This window comes from Parus major, chromosome 15 (genome assembly GCF_001522545.3).
Source record: "Parus major isolate Abel chromosome 15, Parus_major1.1, whole genome shotgun sequence".
Taxonomy (NCBI): Eukaryota; Metazoa; Chordata; class Aves; order Passeriformes; family Paridae; genus Parus; species Parus major.
Genome location: NC_031784.1, coordinates 7,007,238 through 7,035,230, shown reverse-complemented (window position 1 = coordinate 7,035,230; position 27,993 = coordinate 7,007,238). Strand labels below are relative to the sequence as shown.

General features: G+C 39.3%; 2 protein-coding genes across 2 annotated transcripts; one reads left to right on the top strand and one right to left on the bottom strand.

Moving 5' to 3' along the window:
* Position 1: 1 nt before the first annotated feature.
* Positions 2-19,663, top strand: DGCR8 (DGCR8 microprocessor complex subunit). The gene is made up of 14 exons (XM_015643686.3): positions 2-130; positions 5,886-6,886; positions 7,313-7,475; positions 8,631-8,773; positions 9,475-9,757; positions 11,262-11,459; positions 11,822-11,923; positions 12,478-12,576; positions 12,933-13,015; positions 14,141-14,241; positions 14,679-14,785; positions 15,003-15,130; positions 15,454-15,567; positions 15,906-19,663. The coding sequence occupies exons 2-14, from the start codon at positions 6,164-6,166 to the stop codon at positions 15,987-15,989; spliced, it is 2,328 nt and encodes a 775-aa protein (XP_015499172.1). The 5' UTR covers positions 2-130; positions 5,886-6,163; the 3' UTR covers positions 15,990-19,663.
* On the bottom strand, positions 19,601-27,974 carry TRMT2A (tRNA methyltransferase 2 homolog A). Its single transcript, XM_015643692.3, has 11 exons — positions 27,033-27,974; positions 26,226-26,334; positions 25,559-25,740; positions 24,592-24,706; positions 24,235-24,350; positions 23,575-23,686; positions 22,982-23,104; positions 22,615-22,690; positions 21,995-22,111; positions 21,680-21,776; positions 19,601-21,353 (listed from the first exon to the last, which is right to left on the bottom strand). Exons 1-11 carry the CDS (start codon positions 27,611-27,613, stop codon positions 21,071-21,073), a joined length of 1,911 nt encoding a protein of 636 aa, XP_015499178.1. The 5' UTR covers positions 27,614-27,974; the 3' UTR covers positions 19,601-21,070.
* Positions 27,975-27,993: the final 19 nt, after the last annotated feature.

Here is a 27,993-nt window from a genome sequence, read left to right as displayed (position 1 = left end):
GGAGGGGCCCAGCGCAGGCGTTTAAAGATGGCGGCGGCGCGGAGTGCGGGACGGCGATCGTGAGGCGGCCGGACTCGCCCTCACCCGCACCCCCGGCACAGGAGCGGCGGGGCCGCCGGGGATGGCCCAGGTGGGTGCGGGCCCCGCGGCGCGACGGGCAGGACGGGCCTGCGCGGGCAGCAGCCCCTCCGCCCCACAGGCCGCGGCGCTAGCGGGCCCGCCGCGCTACTGCCGCCTGCCCGGAGCGGCCCCCGGGCGCGGAGCCCAGAGGAGCCTCTCCTCGAGCCCCGACATCCCATCGCTGGAAGGCGCCGCCCTGCCCGGCGGGTATTGCCGTGCGGCGCTTCCCCTGCGCCCGGCCTGAGCGGCCTCTTCTCAGAGCTGGTGTTGTGTTTTGTTCTGTTCAGGATTTTTCTTTGGTTGTTTTGTGTTTGGGGGGCTTTTTTTTTTTTTCGTTTCCCGCCCACCCTCAGCCACCTCCCTACTCGCCTCGCCGTGGGATCGTGTTCATGATTGTGGAGGGGAAGGAAGCGCCATGTCTGTACCCCCCGGCCCCTCCTGGTCCGGGGGTGATGGGGAGTGTCGGCTCCGGCGGTTCCTCAGGTCCGTGTGTCTGGGCAGAGGGAGGGACGGGGGGTTCCGCCGGACGCAGCCCTTTGTACAGGGGACGGGAGCGTGTCTCGGCTCCGGAGCAAAGTTGGGAAGAAAAGGCACCAACGCGTGTGCGGGCGCGCAGGGACTTTTTTAGTTCTGGTACGTTGAAGATAATGTGATGTCTCTGTAACTCTCAGAATTCTTCGTGTGTTCTTTCTATTAATAGCAAATTATCTCGTCCAGCCTCTGAAAGGTTAATTCTCCCCTCTTTCCTCACCTTTTTTTTTTTTTTTTGGTTGGAAACAGTTCGTTCTTTTGTGCCTCCTTTCCGTAAGCTTCGGGTTTGTCTGCAAAGTTTGCCCGCTGAGACCTGAATATCCAGGCGTTGCTCTACCATAAACTGGAACTGGGTGAACACATTCCATTTCTTTATTCCGTTAGGCTGTGACTTAGAGGTCTTGGAATTAGATATTTTATTTTTGTTTTGTGAGAGGTTGTTCTGTCTATTTGGGTAATTAAACGTAGGGGCTCCTATTTTTACTTCTGGATAAGAAGTTGGGTCGCTAAGTTTTTTGGGCAGCTCCTTTTGATTATCAGGGCTGTTTTGCTTATTTAGAGAAAGAGAAGGCACTTTGGTTCCTTATGTCTGTTGTTTTTCTTTACAAGCAAGAAGCTTACATATGATGGGAAAGGAAGAATATATTTTCTCCTTCCTAGGCTCTGATTTTCGCCTTTTGTAAATCAATTTTTTGTCTTACATAATTAATCAAACCATCTAAACCCTGCCAGAAAACTACTCAAGCTCTAAAAGCAACTGTTGTTTTGCCACTTCTGAGGATGGCTTTCCAAAATTATGTACTCTGTTCATTCTGAAATGGAATGATGTGTTATGGACTGGAGAAGTTCTTGAGCCTTGTCTGTATTTTCCACTGATAATGCTATTGTTGGGCTCTAGCTGCATTTTCTTAACCATCCTTAATGACTGACTTACACCAAGTGGTTGCTTTGCTCAGAATCTTTGTACTCTAAAGCTGATAATGAGAAGAATTCTTACATGTATTATCTTAAAGAATATTTTCTTTTGGTGCTTCTTGTTCTGGTTTAAAGAAAATAAATTTAGTCTCTTAAGGTGTTGTTTTTGTTTAGTTTTTTAGCAGTGGTAATAAATAGGATTAACTTATTTCTAGAGTTGTATGTGTTGAAAAGACACACTAGGTATAATGAAAATAAATAGATGACTGAGTGGGGAATGACTTTGACATGGGTTAATGGATCAGCACCTGAGTTGCCAAGGGCTGGAGGATAAGGAGAAGGACTTTGTATTTGGTTAGCAAATAAGGAGAGTTTGCTCTGAGCCTCTCTTCCTTTTGGGGTCCACTGAATGTGAAGTAATCAGTCTCTGACACAGTTTCTTTTGAAAAGTGACTTTTTGAAGAGAGAAACTGTGGTAAGCTGTTCCTTGCTGCAGCTACAGGTATTTGTAAAGAAAATATGTTCTTTATTAAATTCATTTCTAGACTGCTGACCTGATGTAACTGAAGGGAATTTTTCTTTGAGTTTGGGCAATGCTGGTTACAAATTTTAAGATGCTGGTTTTTTCCTGCCTTGAAAAAAGATACCCTTTTCCCTGTGTGTTTCTTTCCCATCCCTTTTCTGTCTGATTGTGAAAATGGACAGTGGTACTTATTAAACAAAGTAGTTTTGTTTTGTTTTTTCCTTTCTGCATTTAAAGTACATCTGTAAGACAACCAGGCTAAGATTACTCTACTTTCTTTGGGCCCTATGCAGTTTGCTCCATTACATTTATATTCCCCCCCCCCCAATCTGTATGGTTTAGTTTATTTTGTGATATGAAACTTTTTTTAAATGATGAGCTAAAATAAGAGTAAGCAGTTAAAAATGTGGAAATACCATGTGGTGGTGATCTGCAGAACATGAGCTGTGCACTCAGGTTTTTAGCGTTTGTAGCTGCCTGGTGCAGCTGCCAGTGATGTTCTGTATCTTTGGAAGGAATCCTTATGGAAACTGTTAAGGGAACTTAGTGGAGCCTTGGAGAATAAAATCTGTTATTTCAGGACAATTTAATGAAGGCTCACAATAGGAAACTGATTTATGTTATGATATAACTTCGTATGCTGAGCTTTTTTGTGTGTGTCTGTTATGTTCCCTTATCTAGGGCCCTTTTGGCTGTTTGTTAACCTACACGCTCATCTAACTCATCCTTTTGCCTTTCCTCCCTTCTGTCTTTTCAAATACCTGATTCCTCAGTGGTTTTATTGCTTTGTTTTGGTTTTTTGTTTGTTTTTTTTGTTGTTTGTTTGTTTTGTTTTGTTGTTTGGGTTTTTTCTGCAGCTCCTGATATAAAGGGCACATTGTAATATCAGCTGGCAGGGAAGCACATGAGAATTAGACCCGTGTTCCTCTGCTTCTGCCTTGCTTTTTGTGGCTTATAGGCAGGTATTGAAGGCCACAGTAACTGCAGAGCTACTGTTACCTATAGTCAAAAGAGAGAAAGAGCCCTTGCAACAGTATTAGAATAGTAACAAACAGACCTTTCTTTGGAAGCTTCCAGGTGCCCGGTCCTGATGGGCACACCTCGCGCTGGGTTTCTACTATTATAAGGTTAATTAATTAGGGTATCTAACAGGTACATCTCCAACAGGAGATTTAGTTGCCTCAGTAACCTACCCCTGGGTCAGCCCCTTGGATTTGGTCCAAGGGCACTCTGCCCACTTCTTATTATCTTATTGTACTTCCCCTACTTAGAATAAGACTAAACAGTATTCCAGGAATGTGTTTAGAAGGTCAGATTATTGTTCCAAAAGCTATGAAAAAGGGTAAGAAAAGTACTAGAGTTAATGAAGGAGCTGTGTAACTATATAATAGTAGTCTGCAAAGCTGCAGGTGTATGAAAAATATATAAAAAACAAGAATCTTTTTGGCATCACTACAAGACTGTTATCTTACCCTAGGGATGTGGAAGGTTCATGGCTAGAAATGGAAAAAGCTCATTTGAATCCATCTTAGTCTAGTACTTTCCCTGACCCAGTGTGTGTAGTGAGGAGCAGACAATCCCTGGCAGTGATTTGCTGTTCATTGTTCAGCCATTCATGGTTTCACAGCCAGCAAGAAAGGGAAGACAACGAGAATATATATAATTGTTACTAGTGCTTGAATAGAATAACAAAACATCTTTCCTGCAAAGAGCAGAGGTGTTGTATCAGTGAACTACTAAAGCTGGGCAGGTAAAGGTTAAGTTTTTATGTTTTGACACTGGTGGTGTTAAAACACTTTAGTATAGGAGCAGGATATATATCAGGGATCTGGAAGTGGCATTCAGGATCATGCTTTAGCCTTGTCATAAATAAGTCTTTCTTGTTGGACCACGGAGCTCCCCGAACACAAGGGAAGGTTTTTCTCTTTCAAATTCTAGAATGCTGATTTCAACATTGCATTTCTGTGTGAATTACTTCTGCTTGCTCTTTTTAAGAGTCTTTAGAAGACTTTTTAAGATGGAAAAATTAGATGACTTAGGCATTTAGTTTCCAGGAGTTATTGAATATATGCTGTGATTTTTGACTCTTTTGATCAGAATTAAGACACTAATGATTTACTGTGAATAATTTAATAATTAATTTGCTTTTTTTTGTGTGTTTTCAAACTGAAGATGAGGGAATTTATTAGACAAATATATTTCTAGGGGTGTTCTCTAAATTATATGTTTCAGAACATGTTGAAATATGAAGGAATTGTTCATTGCAGAGGTCATTGTATGGTCTTGTAGGGTGGAATGGTTTTAAATATATAGAATTGCTTGTCTTACTGGTGAATGAGCCATTTTTCAATCTGACAATTGATGTGTTGGTATCAGAGAAGATGGAATTATTTTAGAGTTCTTACCAGTTTTTTCCTTTGTAATTTTATAATGCATGTCAAACTCAGCATGTTGGATGTGTCACAGTTTTGAGTAGGTTTAAAAAACCTCACACACATAAAAAACCAGTACAAAATATGAATTCCTCTGCTGCTCCAGCAAAACTCGCTTTGTTGCCATATTAGAGTTTGCTCTATGTTACACTTTCTTCCAGCTTCCAGGTAGGTAACTTCTGTATGTTGCTGAATTTTAATTGATCCCATTATAACTTCTGATTCCCAGCTTCGTGCCTTGCCCTAGATAGTGTTTGGATATTGCTGTTGGTTTGTTCCGCCTGGGCTGGCATAGAGGTACATGAGAGAATTACCCTTGGTTTCTCTAAGTCCTCATGACAACCCAGACCTTCTGCCCTGTTGCCTTCAATGTTGTACAGCAACATGAGAGATCTCAGAGCTTGTCTTCCAAAATACTTGGGAAGATTTTCTTGGCCAGCTGGGAATACTTTGAACAGAGGAGATTCAGCCAGCTGGCTGCCTGGGGCAGAGTGACAGTGCTTCATTTCTAGCTCTTAGGAAGATTTAAGCCTAGTTTGGGCTGGCATGGAGGGACTTGGAGAAACCAAAATAAGCAGGTAAGAAATGATCCTTCTTTTCCCCAGGTGCTTATGGTCCTTCACAAATGGCAAAAGTAAAATTGAAGAAGCTGTCATCATAGACATGGTAGAAAGAACCACTCCCCATCCCCTGTAAAATTTCCTATGGGAATGGGATACTTTTTCCAGGTTCAATGTCCTAAAACACTGGCTTCTAAATACCTCCCAAAATTGAGCTTTAATGCTATGTATCTGGACCTGATTTCCTCAGACATAATGAATAAATAGTTCCATAACAGTGCAAAATACAAGATCAAATGTGTCATGTCTGGTTATCTAGAGAGTAATTTTCTGTGATATTTTAGTAAGTTGTGAGATTTCAGAAGTAGCTGATAACTTAAATTTTGAAAAGCCATAGTTGGTTTTGCAGATTGTCTTAAACTGTAGCTAGTTATCCTTTTTGCTGTGTGGGTAAGTATGGCTTGAATTCCAGGTTGTTTCAGATTATGGGAGAATTTCCCCAAAATGTAGCTTTTAGTCTGTCATGCTTAATGCCCTACCTGTTAACCAAGCAGATAGTCATCTAATCATAAAGGCAACTGTGTTAGGAAATTATTGTGCTGGTGTACAGCTCAAGCAATAAAACCACTCTAGTTTCAGCCTCATTCAAGGTGGTATCTGGGTACCCTGCTTTTCTCACTGTAAAAGTGTCACTCTTCTACTTGAAATTTATGCTGGAAGGAGTGACATGTTTTCTTTCTGCCTAGGATACTATTTCCATTTTTTTCTGTGACATTTTTTTTTTTATTTTGTTTCTTCTTATAGGTTGAAAGAAGAAAAGGAGACCAGCTTGTCCAGTGAAGATGCACTCTTAGTCTTCAGCTATTTAAGCTGAATGCATTGTGATTTCCAATAATTGAGACAGTGATTCTGAAAGCTGTCTACATTAATGAAAAGAACAATGTAGTCAGCTTAACTGAATCATCAGTGTTGCATATTGAATAGAACATGATAAACCAATCCTGATGGACTTATGCATGTTAGGAATATAGAGATAAACATTTATTAAAGCATTGTTTTTTCTTAAAACAGTAGTTTTAAAAATGGAGAACTATGAAAATGTACCACCCCTCCCTAAAGAACCTGCAAGAGAAATGAATGTGGAGAATCACACTTGTCGCCCACCTCTGCCGCCCAACGAACAGCCTCCACCACCTCCCCTGCAAACGTCCAGTGACGCAGAGGTAATGGACGTTGGCTCTGGTGGTGATGGACAGTCAGATACCCCTGCTGGGGACACGCACAGTCTCTGCAGAACACAGCTGCTCACAAAGGGATCTGCCTGCTACAAAAGTCGACTTCTCATAGACCCCAACAGTAGTGACCAAAGCCCGAGAACTGCTCGTCACGCACCGTCAGTTCGAAAGTTCACCCCAGATCTTAAGTTACTGAAGGATGTGAAGATTAGTGTTAGCTTTACAGAGAGCTGCAAAAGCAAAGATAGGAAAGTTCTGTACACTGGAGTTGAGCAGGATTATAAGGCAGATACAGAGTTTGGTATTAATAATGTCAATGGGGATTTGCATGTTTGTCCTTTTGGTGGTAGTAATGGTAAAGCTATAGGGATAGGGGGTGAAAGTGATGACAAGAAGGATGATGAAAATGATATTGATCAGGAAAAGAGAGTGGAATTTGCAGTTCTGGATGAGCTAGAAGACTTTACCGACAATTTGATGGAAATAGATGAAGAAGGAGGAGGGTTCACATCTAAAGCAATCGTTCAAAGAGATAAAGTGGATGAAGAAACCTTGAATTTCTCATATGAGGTAAGTAAATCCACAGGTCTTTGCTGGGTAAGAGGTTTCCAAGTGGCTAGAAAAAATATGCAAAGAAATAATCTCTTCTAGAAGTGTGCAGTACATGAGTCAAAACTGCAGAATTTTCAGAGACAGAGCTTTGGCTGAGAACCTCTGTAAACTATTTTAGTCAAACTTCTGAGTTGTGTTGCAGCTTCTATGGTTTTCTGTAAAAAGAGCATTTAAAAGTCTTCTGAAACAATTGCAGTTCATTTTATCATGTAGATTCTAGTTCTCACAAACTTATTTTCTTATTTTTCAGTCTTTTTACTGGAATCATTGGAAATTCCTAGTTTCTCTCTGTATGGAAGTGCATATAAAAATGTCTGCTTTCTCTTTGCAAGGGAAAGGGGAGGTTGGTAGGCCCAAAAGGATAGTGTCTGAAATCTCTTTCAGGATGACTTTGATAATGATGTGGATGCTTTGCTGGAAGAGGGTCTTCGAGCACCCAAAACAAGGAGACTAGATAATGAGAAGTACGGTGGTGAAAGTGATCACCAGTCTGATGGAGAGACAAGCGTGCAGCCAATGATGACCAAAATTAAAACTGTACTGAAGAGTAAGTTAATGTGCATTTAATAACTGTAGGTCCTGTGTATGGCTGATGTCTCTAGAACAAGAGTATATCAACAAGCAAAGTGTGGGACAGCAATTAGTGTGAAATCATTCATGTGTTGGAGAATTTTATTGTTGGAAAGCTTCTTACTGTGGAACATGATTTTTCACATTCTTAAGCAATGAAGTTAATTTTTGCTTTTGATCTGTTGTATGTAATAAGAATATATTTTAGTGTGTGGATTTGTGTAAAATAATGAAGAATGTTACCTCAGTAGTGAGGAGGTGAAGAAAGGTGATCTGGGGTTTTTGTCTCTGGGCATTCTGGTCTTTTTCCTGCGTCAGTTATATAACTTTCTGTTAAAATTGCCCCATGTGACGTCTCTATGAATGCAATCTAGGCTAAAAATAATAATTAGAAAAGTCAGTTGCTTACAATCATCCAATTTCATTGTGTTAGAAACTACTAATAAAGAAGAGCTGAGAAAACAAACCCATCCTGAAAGATGTAATGGAAAATATTATGAATTAGAATTAAAATTTAAACACGTGCTAGAGGAGCATTTTACAGCTTCACTGTTTTCTGAAATAGAAAACCAAATAACTTTGTTTCAAAATTGTTTAGTAACAGAAGATTGCCAGGAAACTTCCAGCAAAGATGAATAGTCTGATTTGTGATTTAGAGAGGCATGAGACTTTGGCTTAGAGATGAGCTCTTTGCTGGCTGTTTGGGTCTCATGGTGTTTTGATGCACTTTTTTTCCTGATTGTCAAGTGAAAAATTTTTAACAGAAAATGAAGTTGTTTCTGAAGCAAGTATAACTTTTCTAGTAAATCTTTTGCAGTGGTGCTTGTGATAAGTATAAAAAGACTAAAGAAAAGAGTATTCAATGCTGAAACAAAATCAGTCTATATAAAAACTATTGCTATTATTGCCTTTAGTTGAGAATGTCATGGAGTCTGTAATTTTGCAGGATTTAGTCTTGAGTTAGAGACTTACACCTTGTTACTAACACAACATCTCTCTACAAAACATTGTTAATCTTGTTTCAGTGCCATTTTATTCTTTGGGACAGAAAAAGCAATAAATAAAAACCTGGATTTTATTTGTATTCTTCTAAGGAGTCTACCCATGTTTAAAGCCATTATTTGCTTTAAAGGTCGTGGCCGCCCTCCTACAGAACCTTTGCCAGATGGATGGATCATGACATTCCATAACTCGGGCATTCCTGTATATCTGCACAGAGAATCTAGAGTTGTTACCTGGTCTAGACCTTATTTTTTGGGAACAGGAAGCATAAGGGTGAGAGCTGTCAATTACTTAAATACTTACTAAGATTAAAAAATCAGATATGTTCCTGCAAGCAGTTAAATATTTTTCTGCTTTGGCAGGCTTGTTTCCTGTGTTTGAATTAGATTCTTGAAAAATAAATGGTTTTGTGTCTGAAAATCTGATATGATTTTTCTTAGGTGCTTTGCTTTTCTGTTTGGGCAGTTAAAGTGGATGAGATGATCCTGTTTGGTGCCTTCGCTTTTCTAGTATGGCTGCAAAGTTGGGTGTTATTTTACCATTAAATATATCTAGGGATCATTTATTTATAGCCATAAATTAGTGTGAGCTGTGGCTTATGGTCCACATTTGCAGAAATAAGGATATGACATTCTTGAACCCAAGGAGTCTGCAGAAATTGGATTTAATGCCATGGGCTTATGCCTCCGGAAAGCTCAGTGGAATTTATGAAAGTGTGCAGTATTTGCATATTGCTGAACAGATCATAGTCTGGATCTAAACCAACAGGTTTGTGTCAGTGCCATGCAGTGTGAAGATTCCCCCAGGAGTGGCCCTGCTCAGCTCTTGAGTAGAATGACTTTGCTGACCGAAGAGGAGCTTAAGCCTAGACTGAATTACAAATAGCTTCCATCTTGCTTGCATCTTTTGGGTTTGAGTTTTGCTTTTTGTGACCTTAAGATACTGAAACCTTCTGTATTGTTTTATATTTGCAGAAACATGATCCTCCCCTTAGTAGCATTCCCTGCTTTCATTACAAAAAAATGAAGGAAAATGAGGAAAGGGAACAAAACAATGACATAACCCCAAATGGGGAAGTATCACCTGTTAAGCATCTAGATAAATCCTCAGAACTGGACTGCCAGACAGAAGAACCAGATTCCACTGCTGCTGATTCTGGGCCTTTAGATGACAAAGACCCCTCTGGGGGAGATGCAGCACAAGGAGCTTTGGGACAAGTTAAGGCCAAAGTTGAAGTATGTAAAGATGAATCTGTAGGTATGTATGGGAAGTGGAGTCTTTCCTTGACTTAAGTTGGGTTAATGGCATTTGGGAAGTTTTATTCCAGACTTGGCTACTGAATTAGAATCTTTCCAGAAGCTCTGAAAGTTGGCATGAAAAGCTTTTACACAAAAAAGTGAACATTTTTGTAGTTTAGTCCTGTAGACTTTATCTCAATATAAGAATCAGTTATGTCAGTGTTTACATTTGCTGCTGTCAAATATGTTCATGTGATTTCTTCAGGTAGGCTTTTCAATGCACTTTCTGTATTGGCAGAGTTGTATCTATTTTCAAGATGGTCTCTTAAGATAAATGATGTAATTAAACTATTTTTGTATTTGCATGAGTCTAAGTCATGCAAATATAATTGCACTCATACAGAGGGATGTGATGCTTCATTATTTTATTTATGCAAATCTGATAGCCTCTACACAAAAAGTTGTCTAAAGACAACATGCCAAAATCACCACCCAATGGAGAGGAACTTGGAGAGGAAGCTCATGTTGTTACTTATCACATCTGCATACCCAAGAATCCCATCCATGTAAATTTCTGCTGCTCGGAATATTGGTATGGATCATAGGCTGCCATTTGTCTTTGTTGTGCTCAGACATAAAACTTATCCTTGTCATTACATGTGTCATGCCCAGTCCAAAAACAATGCCAAGAGATGTAAAAAAATCCAAACAAACCCAAATCATTGGTATTTAGCAGCAAAATAAAGTAAGCACTTATTTTTCTACATGAAGTTCACCTGTCTGTCTCTCTCTTTAAATAGGATCTGTTCTGTATTACTGGAAAAAATACTAAGTGATCAAGTATAAGTGTGACTTGCATTTGGAATTCCTTGTGGAAGGAAATAATACCAGCAGCTTGCTTTTGTTTGTTTACATCTGTGGATGCTACTCTTTATTTTTGCTGATTGTATTTGCAGACTATCCTATAAAGGAGAAGCAGCTGTACTACAAGGGGGCAATCTTAGTACTCTGTGTGTAAATTTAATGTATTAAATTCTGCACAAAGGCTGCAGATACCCATGGAGTTCATGGAACATCACTGTATGGTGTTTCATGGTACACAGCGTAATAAATAGGCAGCAACAGCTGGGTTTGGCTTCAGGGAACTGAGGCTAAAGCACAACCTCACTGTGTACCTCGCTACAGGTAAAGGGAAGGTGGTTTGATGTTGAAGCAGAACAATTACTGGTGTTCTGTTGGAAATTGTGTAGGGTATTAATGCTGGTTAGGGATTAGTAAAATCATCAAGTGACAGAATGAAATGGGGGTTTCATTTTATTTTGTTTTCTGGTTTGCACAAGCATTTTACATTTGATCCTATAATAGGAAAACTTAAAATTACTTCTGTTAGTCCAAAACTAATATCTTAACCTTTGGCTTCCAGTCTAAGAAAATAATTATGGTGCATTTAAAACAGTAGAAGTAGAGAACCTAATGCTTGTTCAGTGGCGAAGCAGAGAGAGTAACTTGATTGTGTTTCTCAGATCTGGAAGATTTTAGACGCTATCTTGAAAAGCGTTTTGACTTCGAACAAGTGACTGTAAAAAAATTCCGGACGTGGGCTGAGCGACGCCAGTTCAACCGGGAGATGAAGCGCAAGCAGGCAGAGTCTGAGCGGCCCATCCTGCCAGCCAACCAGAAACTCATCACCCTGTCTGTGCAGGATGCACCTATAAAGAAAGGTTAGCTGATCGAGCTGCAGTTCACATGGGCTGTGTTGAAGACTAATTGCAGCTGTAAGCTTGACTGAAAATAAAGAAAAAATCCTGTAAAATGTCCCCTTAATTCCTGATCCAATGTTCTGCGTTTTTTAACCCATCCTATATTACATAGGAAAGGAAAAATACTGTCAGAATACACTTCCTATTGGAAAGACAAATTTCTAAACAAAAATTTTTATTTAAGCTTACAGTCCTGGTAAGTAATGACTACCTTCATCTCTTGTTACTGCTGAATGTTACTCAGTATGGATTTGTTTGTAAAATAAATTGTTTCAAATACTGGAACTAATGAGCTTCTTCCCTTCTTCCTATCTTTTTTGCAGAGTTTGTCATTAATCCCAATGGGAAGTCTGAAGTTTGCATCTTGCATGAATATATGCAACGAGTCCTAAAGGTTCGACCTGTTTACAATTTCTTTGAATGTGGTAAGTCTGTTTCCTTAAACAATTCTATCCTGGTCTTGATGTTAACCAAGAATCCAAAAATGTTGCACATATGAAAAATATAACTGGAATCAGGTTAATATTGGGGGTTTTTTTCCTAAGTGGTATGATGTGTGCTCCATTAATTCTTGCTTTTCCTGTTTGTTTGGGTTTTTTTTTTTGAGGTTACCTTATAAATATTCAGAATTAGGCTATTCCCATATATGCACTACATAATACAACTGAAATTTCAATATCAGAATGTGTAGCTCTTGTATTCATACCATGATGGAAGAAATTTGGAATTAATATTTGAGTTCTGGCAGAGTACCAGTGGTTTCTTAAAATCTCTAAGTTCTTTATTTGGAGGAATGAAGTATACGGTGGTAAGTTAGTGGAAAACTCTGTTAGTTAACAATTTTTCAGATTTCAAGAAAAAGAAACTGTTTTCTTCTCTCTCAAAGCTGAAATGAAGAAAACAGATCTTGATAGTGGTGGTATTTCATGTATGTCAGGAGTTCCAAAAGGCTTTCTTTTCTTTCCTCCTCTATTTCCAGAGAACCCAAGTGAACCTTTTGGAGCCTCAGTGATTATTGATGGAGTAACTTATGGGGCAGGAACTGCCAGCAGCAAAAAACTTGCCAAGAATAAAGCTGGTAATGTATTTTTTTTTTCTCAGTACCAACTGCTGAATTGTTTCTGTTTGCTTTTTGTACCATTCTGGGGTTCTGAGGGCAACAGTGATTTAAGTACAGAAGAATAGGGGGTGATGATAACTCTTTAAAAGCTCTATGTTACTTCTAAAATGAGACTGGAATGTTTTTCCTTTTGTAGACACTTGTGAAAAGTAATTTCACCTTATTTTAATTAGTTATGAGGTTTTAATTATCAAGCTGAACTTGAAAAGTGTAAGAGAATAAATTTCTTACCAGAAGAAGATGCCTAACAATTTCTAGAGGTGATGTTTTCAGTTAAAATAAACCTAATCAAGATGTTTAATCACTTTTTGCAGCTCGAGCTACACTGGAAATCCTTATTCCTGACTTTGTTAAACAGACCTCTGAGGAGAAGCCCAAAGACAGTCAAGAACTTGAGGTACTGAGCTCATGCTCCCTGGCTGGCATCATTTGAGTTTGTTTTTAAAACATTGCATGTTTAATATCAGAAATGTTACTGAAGATTAGTAAGATTGTTTCCTCAGTCAAATGGAAGTGTAAAATCCTCCATTTAGATCTTTAAGGCAAAGAAAATACTTCTTTTTCTGTCAGAATAGATCAGAAAATTTGCTCTGGTGCAGAGAACTAGTTCTTTATTGACCAACAGGTCACTTACTGAACACCTGAGATGTTCCAAGGCACCAGACTGCCTGCACTGCCTGCCTTCCAGAATCCTCTGTTTGATGCCAGGAAATGTTCAGAGCTAGGTGCTGTTTGGTTTTGTGTGATCATCTTAGGACATCAAGTAAGAAGTAGAAGTGCTCAGGCTTCTGAGATGTTTTTATTGCCACATAATGAAATCCCATAGTTTAGGCAGTGACATTTGAGAAAACAAAAAGAAATAATTCTTTAAGAGGAGAGTTTTGCTATATTCTCAGGTGCTGGGAGAATTAAATAGCTCATTGATCAGTGATATCATCAGTAAGGAGTAAAGGAAAAACCAGTGATCAGCCTGAAAGGAATGTTTTCTAAAATGAAGTAATATACAGGAGGAGTTGTTTGTACCCTTGCTTTAACTTAGAGCTGTATTTTATGCCCTGCACTACTGAAATGGTAATTAAGGAAATGCTGACAATTTTTTCCATTATTTTAAAAAAAAATACCAAATGTATTTTAGTTTTTTATTTATTCAACAGTTTTTTATTTATTCAATAGCAGTTCTGTTGACTTCTATTAAACCACAGCATTTTGGTAAATAGTTTAATAATTAGTTAAAATAACCTTGTCCTGAGGGAGAAATGATGATAAAGAATTTATAAGATAGTTATTTTTATGTACATGTTGAATAATGTAAGACTGGGAGTTAAAATTTTGCACGTTTGGTTAGGTATGAATGTTCTAATGATGTTGCTTTCAACCCATTATGGATTTAAAAACACTTTTTAAAGTACTAAGCACAGAGCAACAGGATTAATTAAATGTAGGAAAGAAGTAGTTAGAGTTAAGGACAATATTAGGGTTTTATTTGCCTGAAGCACAATAACCCTTGTCACTTCCTTTGCAGTATTTTAACCATATCAGTATTGAGGACTCACGGGTATATGAACTCACCAGTAAAGCTGGACTCCTGTCTCCATATCAGATTCTCCATGAGTGCCTTAAAAGGTAAAGCTGCAGCATGAGGACCCCTGTGAGGTGTTGGCTCAGGATCTGCTGTTTGTTTGTTGCTGGTGTTTGTCAGTGACCCTGTCTGAGCTGCCTGAGCCTGCCAGAGACGTGGTGGGGGCTGACCTGCTTAATGCTGTGTCCTCTTTAATTCATATATGCTGTTTGTGCCTCTTTGGAGATCAGGATGTAGCTGCTGGACAAATGTATTTTGTCTTCTGTTGTACAGGGTTGCTTTTTCGCTTGACTCAAGTTACTGATCTAAAAAAATCTCTTCATTAATTAATGTATTGGCATTTATTATTAACATATCTAATGTCATTGCAATGACTGTCCAAGATGATAACTGTAAGCACTTGACTTGTTTGTAGTTTTACTTAGTATGATCTTAGTATGATAGTAAGATCACATTGATCTTGATTGTGTTTGTGCTTAAGAAACCACGGAATGGGTGATACATCCATAAAGTTTGAAGTGATTCCTGGGAAAAATCAGAAGAGCGAATATGTCATGACTTGTGGCAAGCACACAGTGAGAGGCTGGTGTAAGTACAGTAATTGGTGTGATCTCTGAATATCCTCTTCCTTTCTTCCTATTCTCCTTTGCTGTCCATTCTGAGGGTGCTTGTTCAGCCACTGAACCAGTTGTGGCCTTGTCCTGCTTTTCTCTGATATCTCAGTTTTGACTAACTCAAGTGAATATCTGTGGCTATCATTACATAACGTGCTGCTATTGACACACTTCCATGGTTATTTTTACAGGCAAAAATAAGAGAGTGGGGAAGCAATTGGCTTCTCAGAAAATCCTTCAGCTACTGCATCCACATGTGAAAAACTGGGGCTCTCTCCTGCGAATGTATGGCAGAGAGAATAGCAAGCTGGTTAAACAGGTGAGCAGGCTTTTGTTTGAGTATAACCTACCCTGTGACTGGAGTTCTGCTTCTGGATTTTTTTGGATTTGTAAATTAAGTTACAACAAAACTTTAAGATGCCTGGATTTCATCAACAGTAATAATTGCGTTAATCTTGCATCTCCCAGGTCAAAATTAAAGAACCTATTTAACTAACTCATGGAAGTAGGTGTTCCTGCTTAAGGAAGTAAACTAACTACAGACTAAACTACAGAAATGTAACATGCTAAACTTTGCTCCATGTACATTATTTTTTTCATAAAAAAAGTTCATCAGTTGTTGCTTATGATTCTATTGAATAGGAAACCTCTGATAGAAGCGTGATAGAACTTCAGCAGTATGCCAAAAAGAACAAGCCAAATCTGCACATCCTGAACAAGTTACAGGAAGAAATGAAAAAACTGGCACAGGAAAGAGTGAGTATATATCTGTGAAAGATTTACAAACAGCATGAATGTCCTGGGTCATGTGTACCAATGATCAGAGGGTTTTTGCTTGTTTTACATAGTATTTTAAATGAAGAGAACTCTTCAAAATTTGATTGAGGGGTCTACTTCTGGGGAAGATTGTCGTCCTGTCTTTTAAACTGGCTTATAACTTTGATTGCACCTACTTCTGTATATTTATTTTTAATGTTATCACTAGTTAGCCTCTTGCAACAACTGACACAGGTTTGGCTAAAATGGTTCAGCATTTTAACTGTTATGATTCTATTCTCTTTATGACTGTGTGGTGGGGGTTTTGTATTTTGTAGGAGGAAACCCGAAAGAAACCCAAGATGACAATAGTGGAATCAGCTCAACCTGGTAGTGAACCTCTCTGTACTGTTGATGTTTAATGAGAAGACGTGCAAGTGGGGAGCAATAACACAAATGGAGGAACTAGATTTTTCAACAATTATTTAAAAATTGTTTGCTGCAGAATGCAAGATAACTTTTAAAATCCAAGCTGCTTCAGTTATGCATTGTTCTTTTTGCATCATCAGGGCAATATTACTTTTTCCTAGTTTCTTTTTCATTGGGTTTTTTTTCCTTGTTTAATACCTCTGAGATATGTACGTTTAAAGAATCGATCATAAAGATCTCTACTGGGGCAAATGCGCAGAGGACAGGCATGTTCACACAGGATGAAACCAATCAAGCACTTTCTCCTGGAAAGCCATCCATGTTGTTTGAAATGGATGTATTTTAAGTATGAAATTCAGAATATCTGTGTACAGGTTGAAGCTGATATTATATATATACACATTCATATATATGTATATATAAAAGAAATATATGTACATCTTCTTGTATGAACATGCCTAAAACTATTTTTGTGAAAAGTTTTGTTGCATTTCAGCACATAATAATATGCACTGATAAGACACTTTGGTGACAAATACAGGAAAGTGATGAGCAATGTTTCTAATGCCATAGGATTAGGCCAGTAACGCTGTTTCTTTCTGTTTTGTTTCTTGTCTCCTGCCAGGCTTAGTTATTTGAGATTAGAGGAAGCAGATTTTGTTATTACTTGAAAAGAACAAGAATACCTGGTAGTGTTAGGAGTAACAGGTTGAAGATTAAAAATTACTGGGGTTTATTTAAAATTAAAGGAGCCTGTGTTAGTTTACAGATCAGTTGAACAGGGAAAATACAGCCCCATTATATAATTAAAATAAAAACTGTAATTTGAAAGGCTGTTTTCAAAGCTTGGAGCCAAAATGCAGCTGATGATGGTTGATAGTCTGAAAATATTTTGCCAATGACTTTCCACTCCCTTTTCCCAGCAATAAAACAATTTCTCATTTGTTTGGTGTCAGATTGCATCTGACTTTATCAGTTAAGTCTTAAATAATTTTCACCATAAAAGCAAAGACTTTAAAAAAAAAAGTCAACACAACCCTTAAGTCTGACTGCAGCAATTGAGTTTTTTTAAAGAAGTTTTTGTTTTTACTTTTTTAAATTACATTTTTAGTTTTTAAAGCAAGTGTGTAACTTCTTCAATGAAAATTAGAATGTAGATTTGGACTATGACATAGAGTAATAAGTAGAATGAAACCATAACCGGTTATACTCATGAATAAGAAAATCACAAATATGCAACTACTCTAAAATACAATCCTGGCAAACAGGCAGTACTCACTGTGTCATCTGAGGCTTTATTAAGCCAAGCACAGAAAAAATAGTGTGGCTGTGTGAAAGCGCTGCTTTGTGGGTTTCGTTCTTCACACGGGGTTTGCTGGGGGACTGCAGGAACTGTTCTCTCACAACCACGTTTTGGTTTGGTCTTAAAGAAGAGAGTGAAAGCCAAGCTGGTGGCAGAGCTGCAGTGACTTATCCAGGAGCTGCACTGCTCCATTTTAGCACTCCTCCTGCTCCTGCAGGGAATGAAAGGTCAGTTCTCTGTACCTGCTGCAACTCCTGGTACTTACATTGACAGGGATCTGGGGGCTTGAGGGTTTGTTTCGTTTCTTAGGTTGGGGTTTTTTTTTTTGTTATTGTTGTTTTTTTGCTTAGTTTTATTCTGATTTTGGTGTGGTTTTGTTTTTTTAATTTACCATGTTACATAGGGAGTGCTGCGGTATATTGAATTTAGTGCCTACTGGATTTTAAAAATGTTGGCATCAGTATTGTAAGACCTCCTTTTAACATCACACATTACTTCAGAAATATGTGGATTTTAATTTATATTTCAAACTAATGTTCTCTAATGTGTTGCATATAATGTTTGAGGTTAAACAGGAGGAGTCATGGAGTCTTACCTGTTTCTGTGTTTAAATTATATGCTTGGAGGTCTCTGCAAATATGAATCCACCCATTTTTTATTATTATATTTAGCTTTTTAGTTCCATGAGTTGTAATCCTGTTACAACAGGATACGGGTAGTTGGAAGACAATATATAAACTATTATTTAAAGAAGTGGCCTGTCAAAAAAAAAAAGAAAACTACAAAAAAAACACTGCCTCTGCTTTTTTTTGTATAGCTTTAATAAATCTCCATCTTTTGAAGGGTATATAATACTGGTGCAGTAGTGACAAGCAGCGATTGCTGTTTGTCTCTTTTTGTTGTTTTTATTGGGATTTTTCTGTTTTCATAAAGACAGGGCTTTTATCTTCTATGCCTAAATGTATTACCCTTAGATAGGTTTTATTTTAGCTTGTGTTTTCAGCAGAAAAATCTATACTTGGATGGCACTGTAAAAGACAAATCACCCTTGTAGATCTTCTTTATTTTTCTGAAATCAGAATGTCAATGCATTTGCAGGTCACCTGCAGAATATCCATAGATGCCTCACTTACCAATTTGTTTTCATTAATTTTAAGAGGATTGCTGTATTACCTCAGTCTGCCACTATCAGAATCACAAGGTGACCATTGCCCTTAATTAAAACATCCAGAGATTTCATTGTGAACCAAAGCCTAGAACGTATATTATGCATTCTAAACAAAACAAACATAAAAAGATGGTATTAGACCTTGCTGCAGCCTTTAACTGGAGAGATGTCCAGAAAATAGCGCAATAACTGCTGGAACAAACAACGTAACTGCTGTTTATGTCATTGTGAAGTATTCTTGTGTTTCAATGTTTACTATTGTTTGGAGTGTAACAGTCTTGCATTTGCACATAAGCACGAGCTGCTGTGATAGAGGATAGATCATTGCATTAACTTCAGCTTCTGCATGAACACTTACAGTGTGATTCAAGATGTATCCTAAACTTGTCTTGTAACTCTTGTGTGTTTTCTAGGTAATCGGCTGTAAAGGTTTAGATCTGATTGTATGAATGCATAAAACTGCTGCTTTTGTCACTGATACTTGTTATTTATCCCTTCTATATCCAGGGGAAGATGGGTATTTTTATAGGGATGGAGTGTATTTTTAAGAACTGTTCCATCCTTTGGGGATTAGACAGTTTTTGCTTTGCATATTATGTGCTTCTCGACAAAAGTGTGGTATATTAAGGATTAAATTCGTGTGCATTCAAATTTTCATGGTACTGACGGAAAACTTACTGTGACTTCCAGTGACTAGTCAGATGCTACCTACTGAAACACCAGTCATCAGCTTTTTTTAACATATTTATTAGACAAAACTGATGAATTAGTTGGGTACTCAGAACTTTGGAAAGACTATTATGCATAAAATTAACTGTTGTATGTAAACTTCCATTCTCCTGTGATGCTGTTAGGCTTTATACAAATATATTTGTAACATCCAAGTATTTAAAAGCATCGTAACTATCTTAATAACTCACTAAACTGTACTTTGGTTCTGGAGTAAGATTCAGGAAGTGATAGCCTCCTAACTTTCTGTGGGAAGAAATGTGAAATGCAAGAAGCCATGCTGTTATTAACCAAATAAAATTATCAATGACAGTATTTCAATGTGTATCTGAGAACATGGGAAAACAAAACAAAGTTCATCCTTATTGCCCCAGCAGGTAACAATGGTTGCTGTTTGAGTTGTGTTGGGTGCAGTTGCTTGGTGCCAGTGCTAAATTGGTACAATTATAAAGCCTCATTTTCACTGAGCCTCTGCTTGCTTTTTTTCTGCACAATCATGTAATCCTCTGTGTTCAGTCTTTGAGTACTATATGTGTATTTTTCAGACAATTAGTTTCGAGCAATAAAGTTTGATATTATAAAATGTGCCAGTGTGATCAGTATTATGATAGCTTAAGCATATCTAGAGAAAGGAACTCTTATTCTTCAAGTCCTCTAGGTATTTCTAAAGAGAAATAAGATCAGTGCAGCCTTGTTCATTATGGAAATATTGCATCACTTTTAGGTGAGGAATTGAATGTTTACATGGTTAAACACTTGGAGTGAAATTAAGTTACCTTTCTTTGAATTAGGATTTCTATTTTTACTTAAACCCTGGCAAGGTTAAAAGTGGTACAAGCCAGTGCTGGTTTTGGTAGCTGTTGGGTGGAGGTACCAAACACTGGAAAGGTGTGCTATCAGCAGAGCCATGGGCTGTAGAATCTCTTTGTTGCTGTTAGGCCATATTAAATGTATATTAGAAGCAGGTTGAGATTTAAGATGATCACTCCTTCTAACAGTGTTGCTGTCTGTTCTGTAGTGTGGATCACAGTCCATTAATGGCAGCTGCTGAGCCTCTGGCTGCAGTGAGTCCTGACTGGAGAGCACCTGTGGAGCCCTCAAGCCAGGCTTGTCTTCACCCCCAGGAGCCACACTGGCAGTGCAGCATAAGGTGCTGGTGTGGGTACAGTTCAGTTGTGGCTGTCAGTTTTCACTGGTGAGGGCATGCCTCGAGCAAAGTCACCTCAGCTTCAGTAGTATGGTATAAGAAACTTAGAGCCTTTATTGTCTTGTCAGTGATGCTGATACAGTGATACAGTCTAAGACTGGCTTCAACGCTGGAATGTGTGGCATTTTTATTAGACTGAGTTTGTTACTTCCTAATGAAGATTTAGCAGGTAAATAATTTATGGGAGGGTTAATCTTTACTTACTTACTGAAAAAACATGGTGCAGTTTTGATGGGGGAAGAGCATGATGAAGTACTGACAGGTAGGTCCAGGTCCCTGCAGTAAGATGACTTGCTCTGGGAATTGGGTGTATGTGTATGTATCTAAGCAGGAAAAGAAAAACAGGGTTTGGCCTAATAGTACATAACATCCTGTCCCTGACAGTGTTCAAGACCAGGCTGGATGGGGCTCTGAGCAATGTGGTCGAGTGGAAGGTGTCCCTGTTCATGGCAGAGGGCTGGTTATGAGATGATCATTAAGGTTCCTTCCAACACAAACCCTTCTGGGAATCTATGGTAATGAAATTTAATTCAAATTAGGATGATGAAATAAGTTGGAAGCCTTGCAATTACTCTGTTGTACAGAGATTTATTACCTGCATGTTACAGAAGTGATGTTACTGACGCAGTTAAAAAGCAAAAGTAGTTTCTGCCAAGTCTCTCAGGAGTTAAGGGGAGCCCTCTCTTGGACTGCAGTCCCCATGGCCAGCAGCTGCCTGGCTCCCCTCCCTGGCAGCTGGGCTGGTGCCATCCTCACCCTCAGTGCCATGGGGTGCTGCTGTGATCTCGCTGGCAGCAGGTGCTGCAGCTGCAGAGCTGTCAGCATGTTCCACCCTCTCAAAGAAGATCAGTAACTCACAGTGCCTGGTCTGAGGGAACAGATCCACAGCCATGGCTCTCACGGGCCGGAAAGAGGCTCCTTTCACCCTGTTGGAAGGGGCTCGGCACAGGCTTGATGGGGAAGGGAAAGAAGGGCAGGAAGAAATGTATTAATATTTTAGTAAACTGCTCATCACTGCTGCTCTTCTCTTTTTTTCTTCCCCAAGCTTCAATGCCACGATAGGTTTATTCACCACCCCTAATATTTCCATTATGACTTGTGTATTGGGCAGTACCATTCCAAGCCAGCTGCTGCAGCTCCCAGCTGTTTCTGGTGAAAGGTAAGCCTCCAGGAACATAGCTTGCAAATAAAAATCCAGCAGTGGTCCCCCTCCTCAAAAACCAGAGTTTTCTACCTACCACATATAGTAAGTAAACTTAATGCAAGAAACACTCACTCCACAAAGTTACCCATTGCAGCTCTTGGATTGCAGGAGACATAGATGAGCTTCTTCAGGTGTTCAGCTCTTCGAAGGGCAAGAATTACCTTGGAATCTAGATGATCAAAACCACAAAAGCTGTTCACTGGTTCTGTGTGCAGCAAGAGGCTCACAGAAAAATGTCAGGTTATACTCAGCATGAACAAAACTGCTGCAATGTTGCTCCAAGCAATACCTGAAGCCTGCACTTAATTTATCCCAATGGTGTTTTCTTTGGCTCCCCACCAAGCACCCATTAAGAGAACCAACTGAAACCCTAACTGGTGAACTTACGCAGCCCTGCTCGTGGTGGATCTACAATTGTGATCAGGTTCTGAGGAGCTAAAACGTTCATTAGGGAAGGAACAATATTTTCTGCCTTCCCACAATAAAATTCAATATTATTCAGCTCTGTAAGAGAAAAAAAAGATGTTACAAGAGTGCTTGTCTAGTCAAAGCAGCTTGCAGTTCTTCACCTTGGATATTAAGTTTTGATGCCTCAGAAACTCTAAATTGTTTAGTCTACCCTGGAATCAGTGTAATTTACACAATCACTGTTAACTTCAGATCATTTAAACAACAGTAATTTCAGCATCTTCCATTATCTGGACTAAAGCAAAAGCCCAGCAAAAAAACAGCTATGTTAATGTGGTTTTTTAACGAGGATAGCTGTGGTTTCATCTCATTTTTTACACTGAAATATTTTACTTTTCAATTTAAAAAAAAAAAAGTTCAACTGGAAAATTGATCTCATAGGCTAACAAGGTATTTGTTTTCAAGAGCAATTAAGTGTTTAAACAGGACAAGATCACTATCAACAACATGTAATTCCAGGCTGCTTAGATAAGGTAAAGAACAACTGGCTGTGCAACTACTCCTTACCAAACAGGTCTCAGCATTTCACCTTAACTCACCATTAATCTGGGCATTTGCTTTGGCATCCTGAACAGCTTCTTGGCAGAGCTCAATTCCAATTACCTTCTTCACTCGCTGTAGAATCAAAGGAAAAAGATCCCTCTGTGGTCTGTATGTGTGAATTTAACCATTTTTCATAACATCAGCAATTAACAGGGACTTTGACTCCTACCTAGGCTGCTCAACACAAGGGTGAGATTTTATAATGATGTGGTAAAGGAGCTGCAGGCAATTCAATTACAAATTAATTTTAAAAATTAAGATATAATCTGTTGCATTTCACATACATTAACTATTTTCTTCCCTTGTAGCCACAGTTAAAAATAGGTAAAAAGTAGCTTCTATTCAGGAAAAGAAATTGCCAACCTTTGCTAAAGAAATCCCAATGGTTCCTGTCCCACAACAGATGTCCAGCACAGTGCTCTCTTGGCTCAGTTGTGCCCACTCCCCAATGGCAGTGTACAACACTTCTGCAGCTTGTGTGTTCACCTGGGAAATTAAGTTTCCAATAGATCTACTTCTTCATAAACAGTAAATATGTTTTAATGAGTCTTAGTAAAGCATGTTTTCTTGTTTCTAAAAAACAAGTCATTATACATTAAAAACACATTTTAAAGTTTTGGAAGGGCAGAAACAAGTTTTGGAAAAGCAAACAAAAATTAGTAATACAAGACTCCTGTACTGTATTTTTGCATGTTCAGTGTTACAAAAGGCTGCCATTAAACAGGAGGAAAATTATAATGAACTAGTACACAGAAAAAGTTGTCTTCCATGTGCTCCCATCAAGCTTACAGTGCTTTTACAACCAAACATAATATTTACTGCTATTTAATCACACCAAATATATAAAAGGTTAAATTTCTAGGTATGGAACATCTTGTTTCACAGCATTAGTCAAACTGTGGAACAAGAGCATTCATGCAGATCCAGTTAAATGAGCAGCTTCACATCACCCTTACTTGAAAAAATGCATGAGGAGAAATTCTAAATTTTAGGCCAAGGAGTTCTTCATATATGTACTTATCACCAGCCACATGCTCCAAAGGCAAGTCCTCTAGATTGGGAGATTTCCTGGGGGCAGGGGAGGAAGAGGGAGACAAAACCAAAAAAAGAAGACAAACATGTTTGTTACAATCTTCACCAAAGCTGTAATCATCCTAAAAACTGTAGTGCTACATCCTAAGCAGTAACATTTATCATGTGCTCAAGGAGGCTCTCCTTGGCCATTAATGTCTCAGGGTGGAAGGACCTCCACCATCTCTAGATGAAGATGGTGTGAGCCTTGTGCTCTATGGAGGATGGGGAGATTTAAAAATTCACATAAATAGGGAAGAAAGGCAGAAATTGCTTGATAATAAAAAACATTCATCTACTGCAGTAAACACTTCTATAGCTTGACAGCCAGCTGTGGTCAGTGGGTTCACCCACTGAAACTCTTCTTGCATGAATGAACTCCAGAGAATGGGAAATTTCAGGAGTCTCTTGTGGAAAAGCTAACTTCAACAAATTAGTAACAACTGCTGCTACTTCTATGAAGTAGACAAAACAATGCTATGAAATTTGCAAACATCAAAAATTCAGCCACCACCAAAATGCCAAAGCGAAGGCAACTCCCTCACCTCTGTCCTTCCTCCACAAAGTACAGGGAAGTAACACCACTACTCTTTCCCATCCCTTCTGTGAAGTATTTTGCCAGAGAGATTTTCAGGTCAGCTAGTTCTTCTTTATTCAATTTCTAGAGTTTTCATGTGAAAAAAGGGAGAATAACTGTTTTAGTGACTTCAAGATATGATTTACATAAGAATATTACTTGTTCATATCCATGTATTAGATTAGCTTAAGTAGAATTAGAGCAATGAAGCAAGGTAAACCACACCAAGTAATTATTTCTCTTTTTTATGCACAATTCATAAATCAAATTTAAGTAGTTCTAAAGCTGTGAGTGTGGGCTGCTCATTACATATGAAGTGAAATACCTGAGGATTGAAATAAGCAATTGCCATGATGTGGCCGTTGCGGCTGGTGCGGACCGTGAGCTGTTTCCAGTGCCCTTCGTAGGTTTCGGGGCTGTACACAGAGTAAGGAGTTGACCTGCAGTTTGCAAAAGATCAGTTACTTATACAAAGAATTCTTTTTTGTGTGTAACATTAAACAGTGCATTGAATCAAAAGAAGGTCACTGTGCGAAGCGATGGAAAAAATGCTGACTACAAAAAGAGGGTACATTGATTTGTCAAAGAAAGAATGACTTCCAGCTAAGAAAGACTGATGGATTTAGTACCTCCTAAAGCAAAATGATCTGTCCCTCCTTCTCAAAATCCTCTTACCCATTTTAACACATGCAAAATTACAGAGGCAAGAGGCAGCTTCTCACTTCATTCAGAGATTGACATAACTTTTTATAATGCTTTCATTAGCTTCTCTGCTTCATATCAAGTTCAAATCTTCCATCTTCACGATCCTTCTGAGGTTTCCATTTTTGTGGATTTTAACTGCTTTTTAAAGAATGCATTTTCTAAAGAAGTACTCTTGCTTAAATGTGCAACTTTTGGTTTATTCTTTTCTGTAGGATGATTCTTCTCATCCAAGGAAGCAGTGGACCTTGGTTAATTAATTATGCCTTTCAGAAGTGTTTTTCTGAGTGCTTCTTTACAATTAGTGGAAAAGCTCCTGAGCAACAGACACTTTTTACTGCATACTTACACATCCCATTGCTTGCAATAAAGCTGTGTTCAGCTGGTACCTGTCTCCACCTCTGAGCAGCTGAGCAGAAGCAAGGGAAAAAGTCCCCATGATCCAGGCACAAGGTGGAAACAGAAACACTAAAATTTGAGACTGGTATATCTTAGATCTTAATACTCCGAACAAACACTAATTAAATGTATAAATATTTTTGATTAAGATATCAAAACCTTTATGCATAACTCATTTTACTTATGCTCACCTTATGTAGTCTTGGAAAGCTTTTACTACTTTTTTGGCAATAGCAGGAATGTGAATAGTATCAAATGGCTCCACTACAGCACATGTACCACCCTTATATTTGCCAAGACGACAACCCACAGTTTTGTCTTCTTGATTTACACCAATCCCAATCAAGAACTCACATTTGTTGCGATATTCAGTCTAGATTTAAAATAAAGTTATGTAAGATATTTAAACAGCATTTATTTGTACATGCCACGTTTCTCCTGAAACAAATCCCATGTGGTTAAAATCATCTGAAAATGAACCCAGGACATTTAGCTCATATGGAAGATACTCATGGATTTTGATGTGTGTGAACTAAGAGTAATAATGAAAAGGTATTAATAAATCTTGTTATTTAAAAAGCAAAATATTGCCTCTGTTGAGGAATGTATTAGCTTACAACACAGGCTTACAAGGACAGCATATTAATTTTAAAGTTATAATATCCAGTTATCCATTTTTCTGCTTCCTGTTAATATTTCCACACAGTATTTACATTAAAGGCAACAACATCTAAAATTCATCATTTATTATAAGATGAAGTTGAATACTCAGTTTGTCCACTGCCTCTCAAGACCAAATAATGAACATAACCCTCAGCTCATTAACTCTGTTCTGCACTTTACCTGAGATTACATTACCTGTAAGGGTGATGCTTTCACTCCCTCCACTGGGCAACATAATTTATTAAACTTCTGCTTCTGCAGGAACAACCAGGGTAATAAAGTTCTGTTGTTATTTCCTATTTCCCTGCCCAAATCAGAAACAAAAAGTGTAAAGCACGCATTTAGAAAAATTGAGTTCAAGAGTTGCACAAGGCTTCTTTTTCCTATAGGGCACAAAAAAAGAATCAGATTGTCACATGGAAGAGTATTTCTTCCAGAATTTTTTAAACAAGCAAATCCTCTCCAACTTCGTAGGAGCTGTAACTTGAAAAAGTAAGGGTTAAATGTAGTTATAATGGTTATGTACTGGATTTTTCAACGTACCCACACATGATAATTAACACCAGTTTTATCCAAGGCAAGAGACAGAAGTAATACTTTGATCTCCAAAGACCAGGCATAATATTATGAGGGGATTTTAAAAGAGAAAATTGTAGTAGTAAATTGCCATCTCTACAAATTGATTCTCTCTATTACACCATGTGACAATGCCATTTTTTTTTACAGGCACATAGATCCTTCTGCTTATGGAACAAGAGACTTTAAAACCAAGTTCCCTTCATTAATCAATCTTTTGAAGGTGACCAAGAACATCAACAGCAGGTTTTGTCAGATGGAACAGCTTTTAGGCTGTAGCATCACAGATCATCTTGTAATTACTTTTGATCGAGTTTTGACCTACCTCTAACTCACTTCAGTTTAGAGGTATCAATTGATGTCAATTTAGCTATATCCCATCACAAGGCCAAGTCTTGTACACATTACGTTACAAACAGGAATTACTTTGTTAACTTCTGCAGCACTTGTTCGCACTCCTGCTTCTTCTGGGCCAGCTGCTCCTCGTAGGGCACGTTCCACAGCGGGGTCACCACATCCGCGATCCGCTTGCTCAGGGGCTCCTCTCCGCAGGGAGCCGGACGCTTCGCCTCTCCCTGCTCCGAATCCTCCTCTTGCTTCCTCTTCTTGGCGATGGGGTCGGCTTTGGGCTTGGCCAGGCGCACGCTGAGGTGGCGGCTCTTCCAGAGCGCGCCGTGCAGCACCCGCATGGCCTTGTCCCGCTCCTCCTCGCTCTTGAACGTCACGAAGGCGAACGTCTGCTTTCCGAAAAGTTTTATCTTGTGAGGATTGAGCCCGTACTTGGCAAGGAACTTTTTCACATCGTTAAACCCAATGTATTTGGGCAGGTTCTGTATCTCTACTTTATAGATCTCGGAGGTGAACAAGTCTCCCTTAATGTATCTGTATACGTCGGGGCTATCCGCGAGGTCTTCCCCGGCCTGGCTGTCCGGCTCAGCCCCATCTCCAGCCTCCGCCACAGGAGCCGTGTCGCGGTCGGGGTCGCAGCGCTCACCTTCCTCCGCCATGGTCCCGCCAGCCCCTCCGCCACCCCGCACACCTCCCGGGGCGGGGCCGTAGCCTCACGGACGGGCCGCTGCGGGGAGAATGACGGCAGAGGAATCACTCGATTGTTTTTTAAGCGCTGCTCCTCAGCGCTGCCGCTTCTCGCCCCCGAGAGCACCTGCGGCCCTTGAACACATAAACAGCAGCTCATACATCACCCCCTCCCTCACGCGTGCGCCATCTTGGGCCGGGACGCGGGATGCCGCCACCATGGCGCGGGGGGTGATGGGAAAAGCGCCTGGGAAACGGGACAACAAAAACGCTTCACGGGGGGCGGGAGGGGCCGAGCCGGCGGTCGGTGACACGGCCGGTACCGGGGCCGGTTCCGGGGACCCGTGGGGGG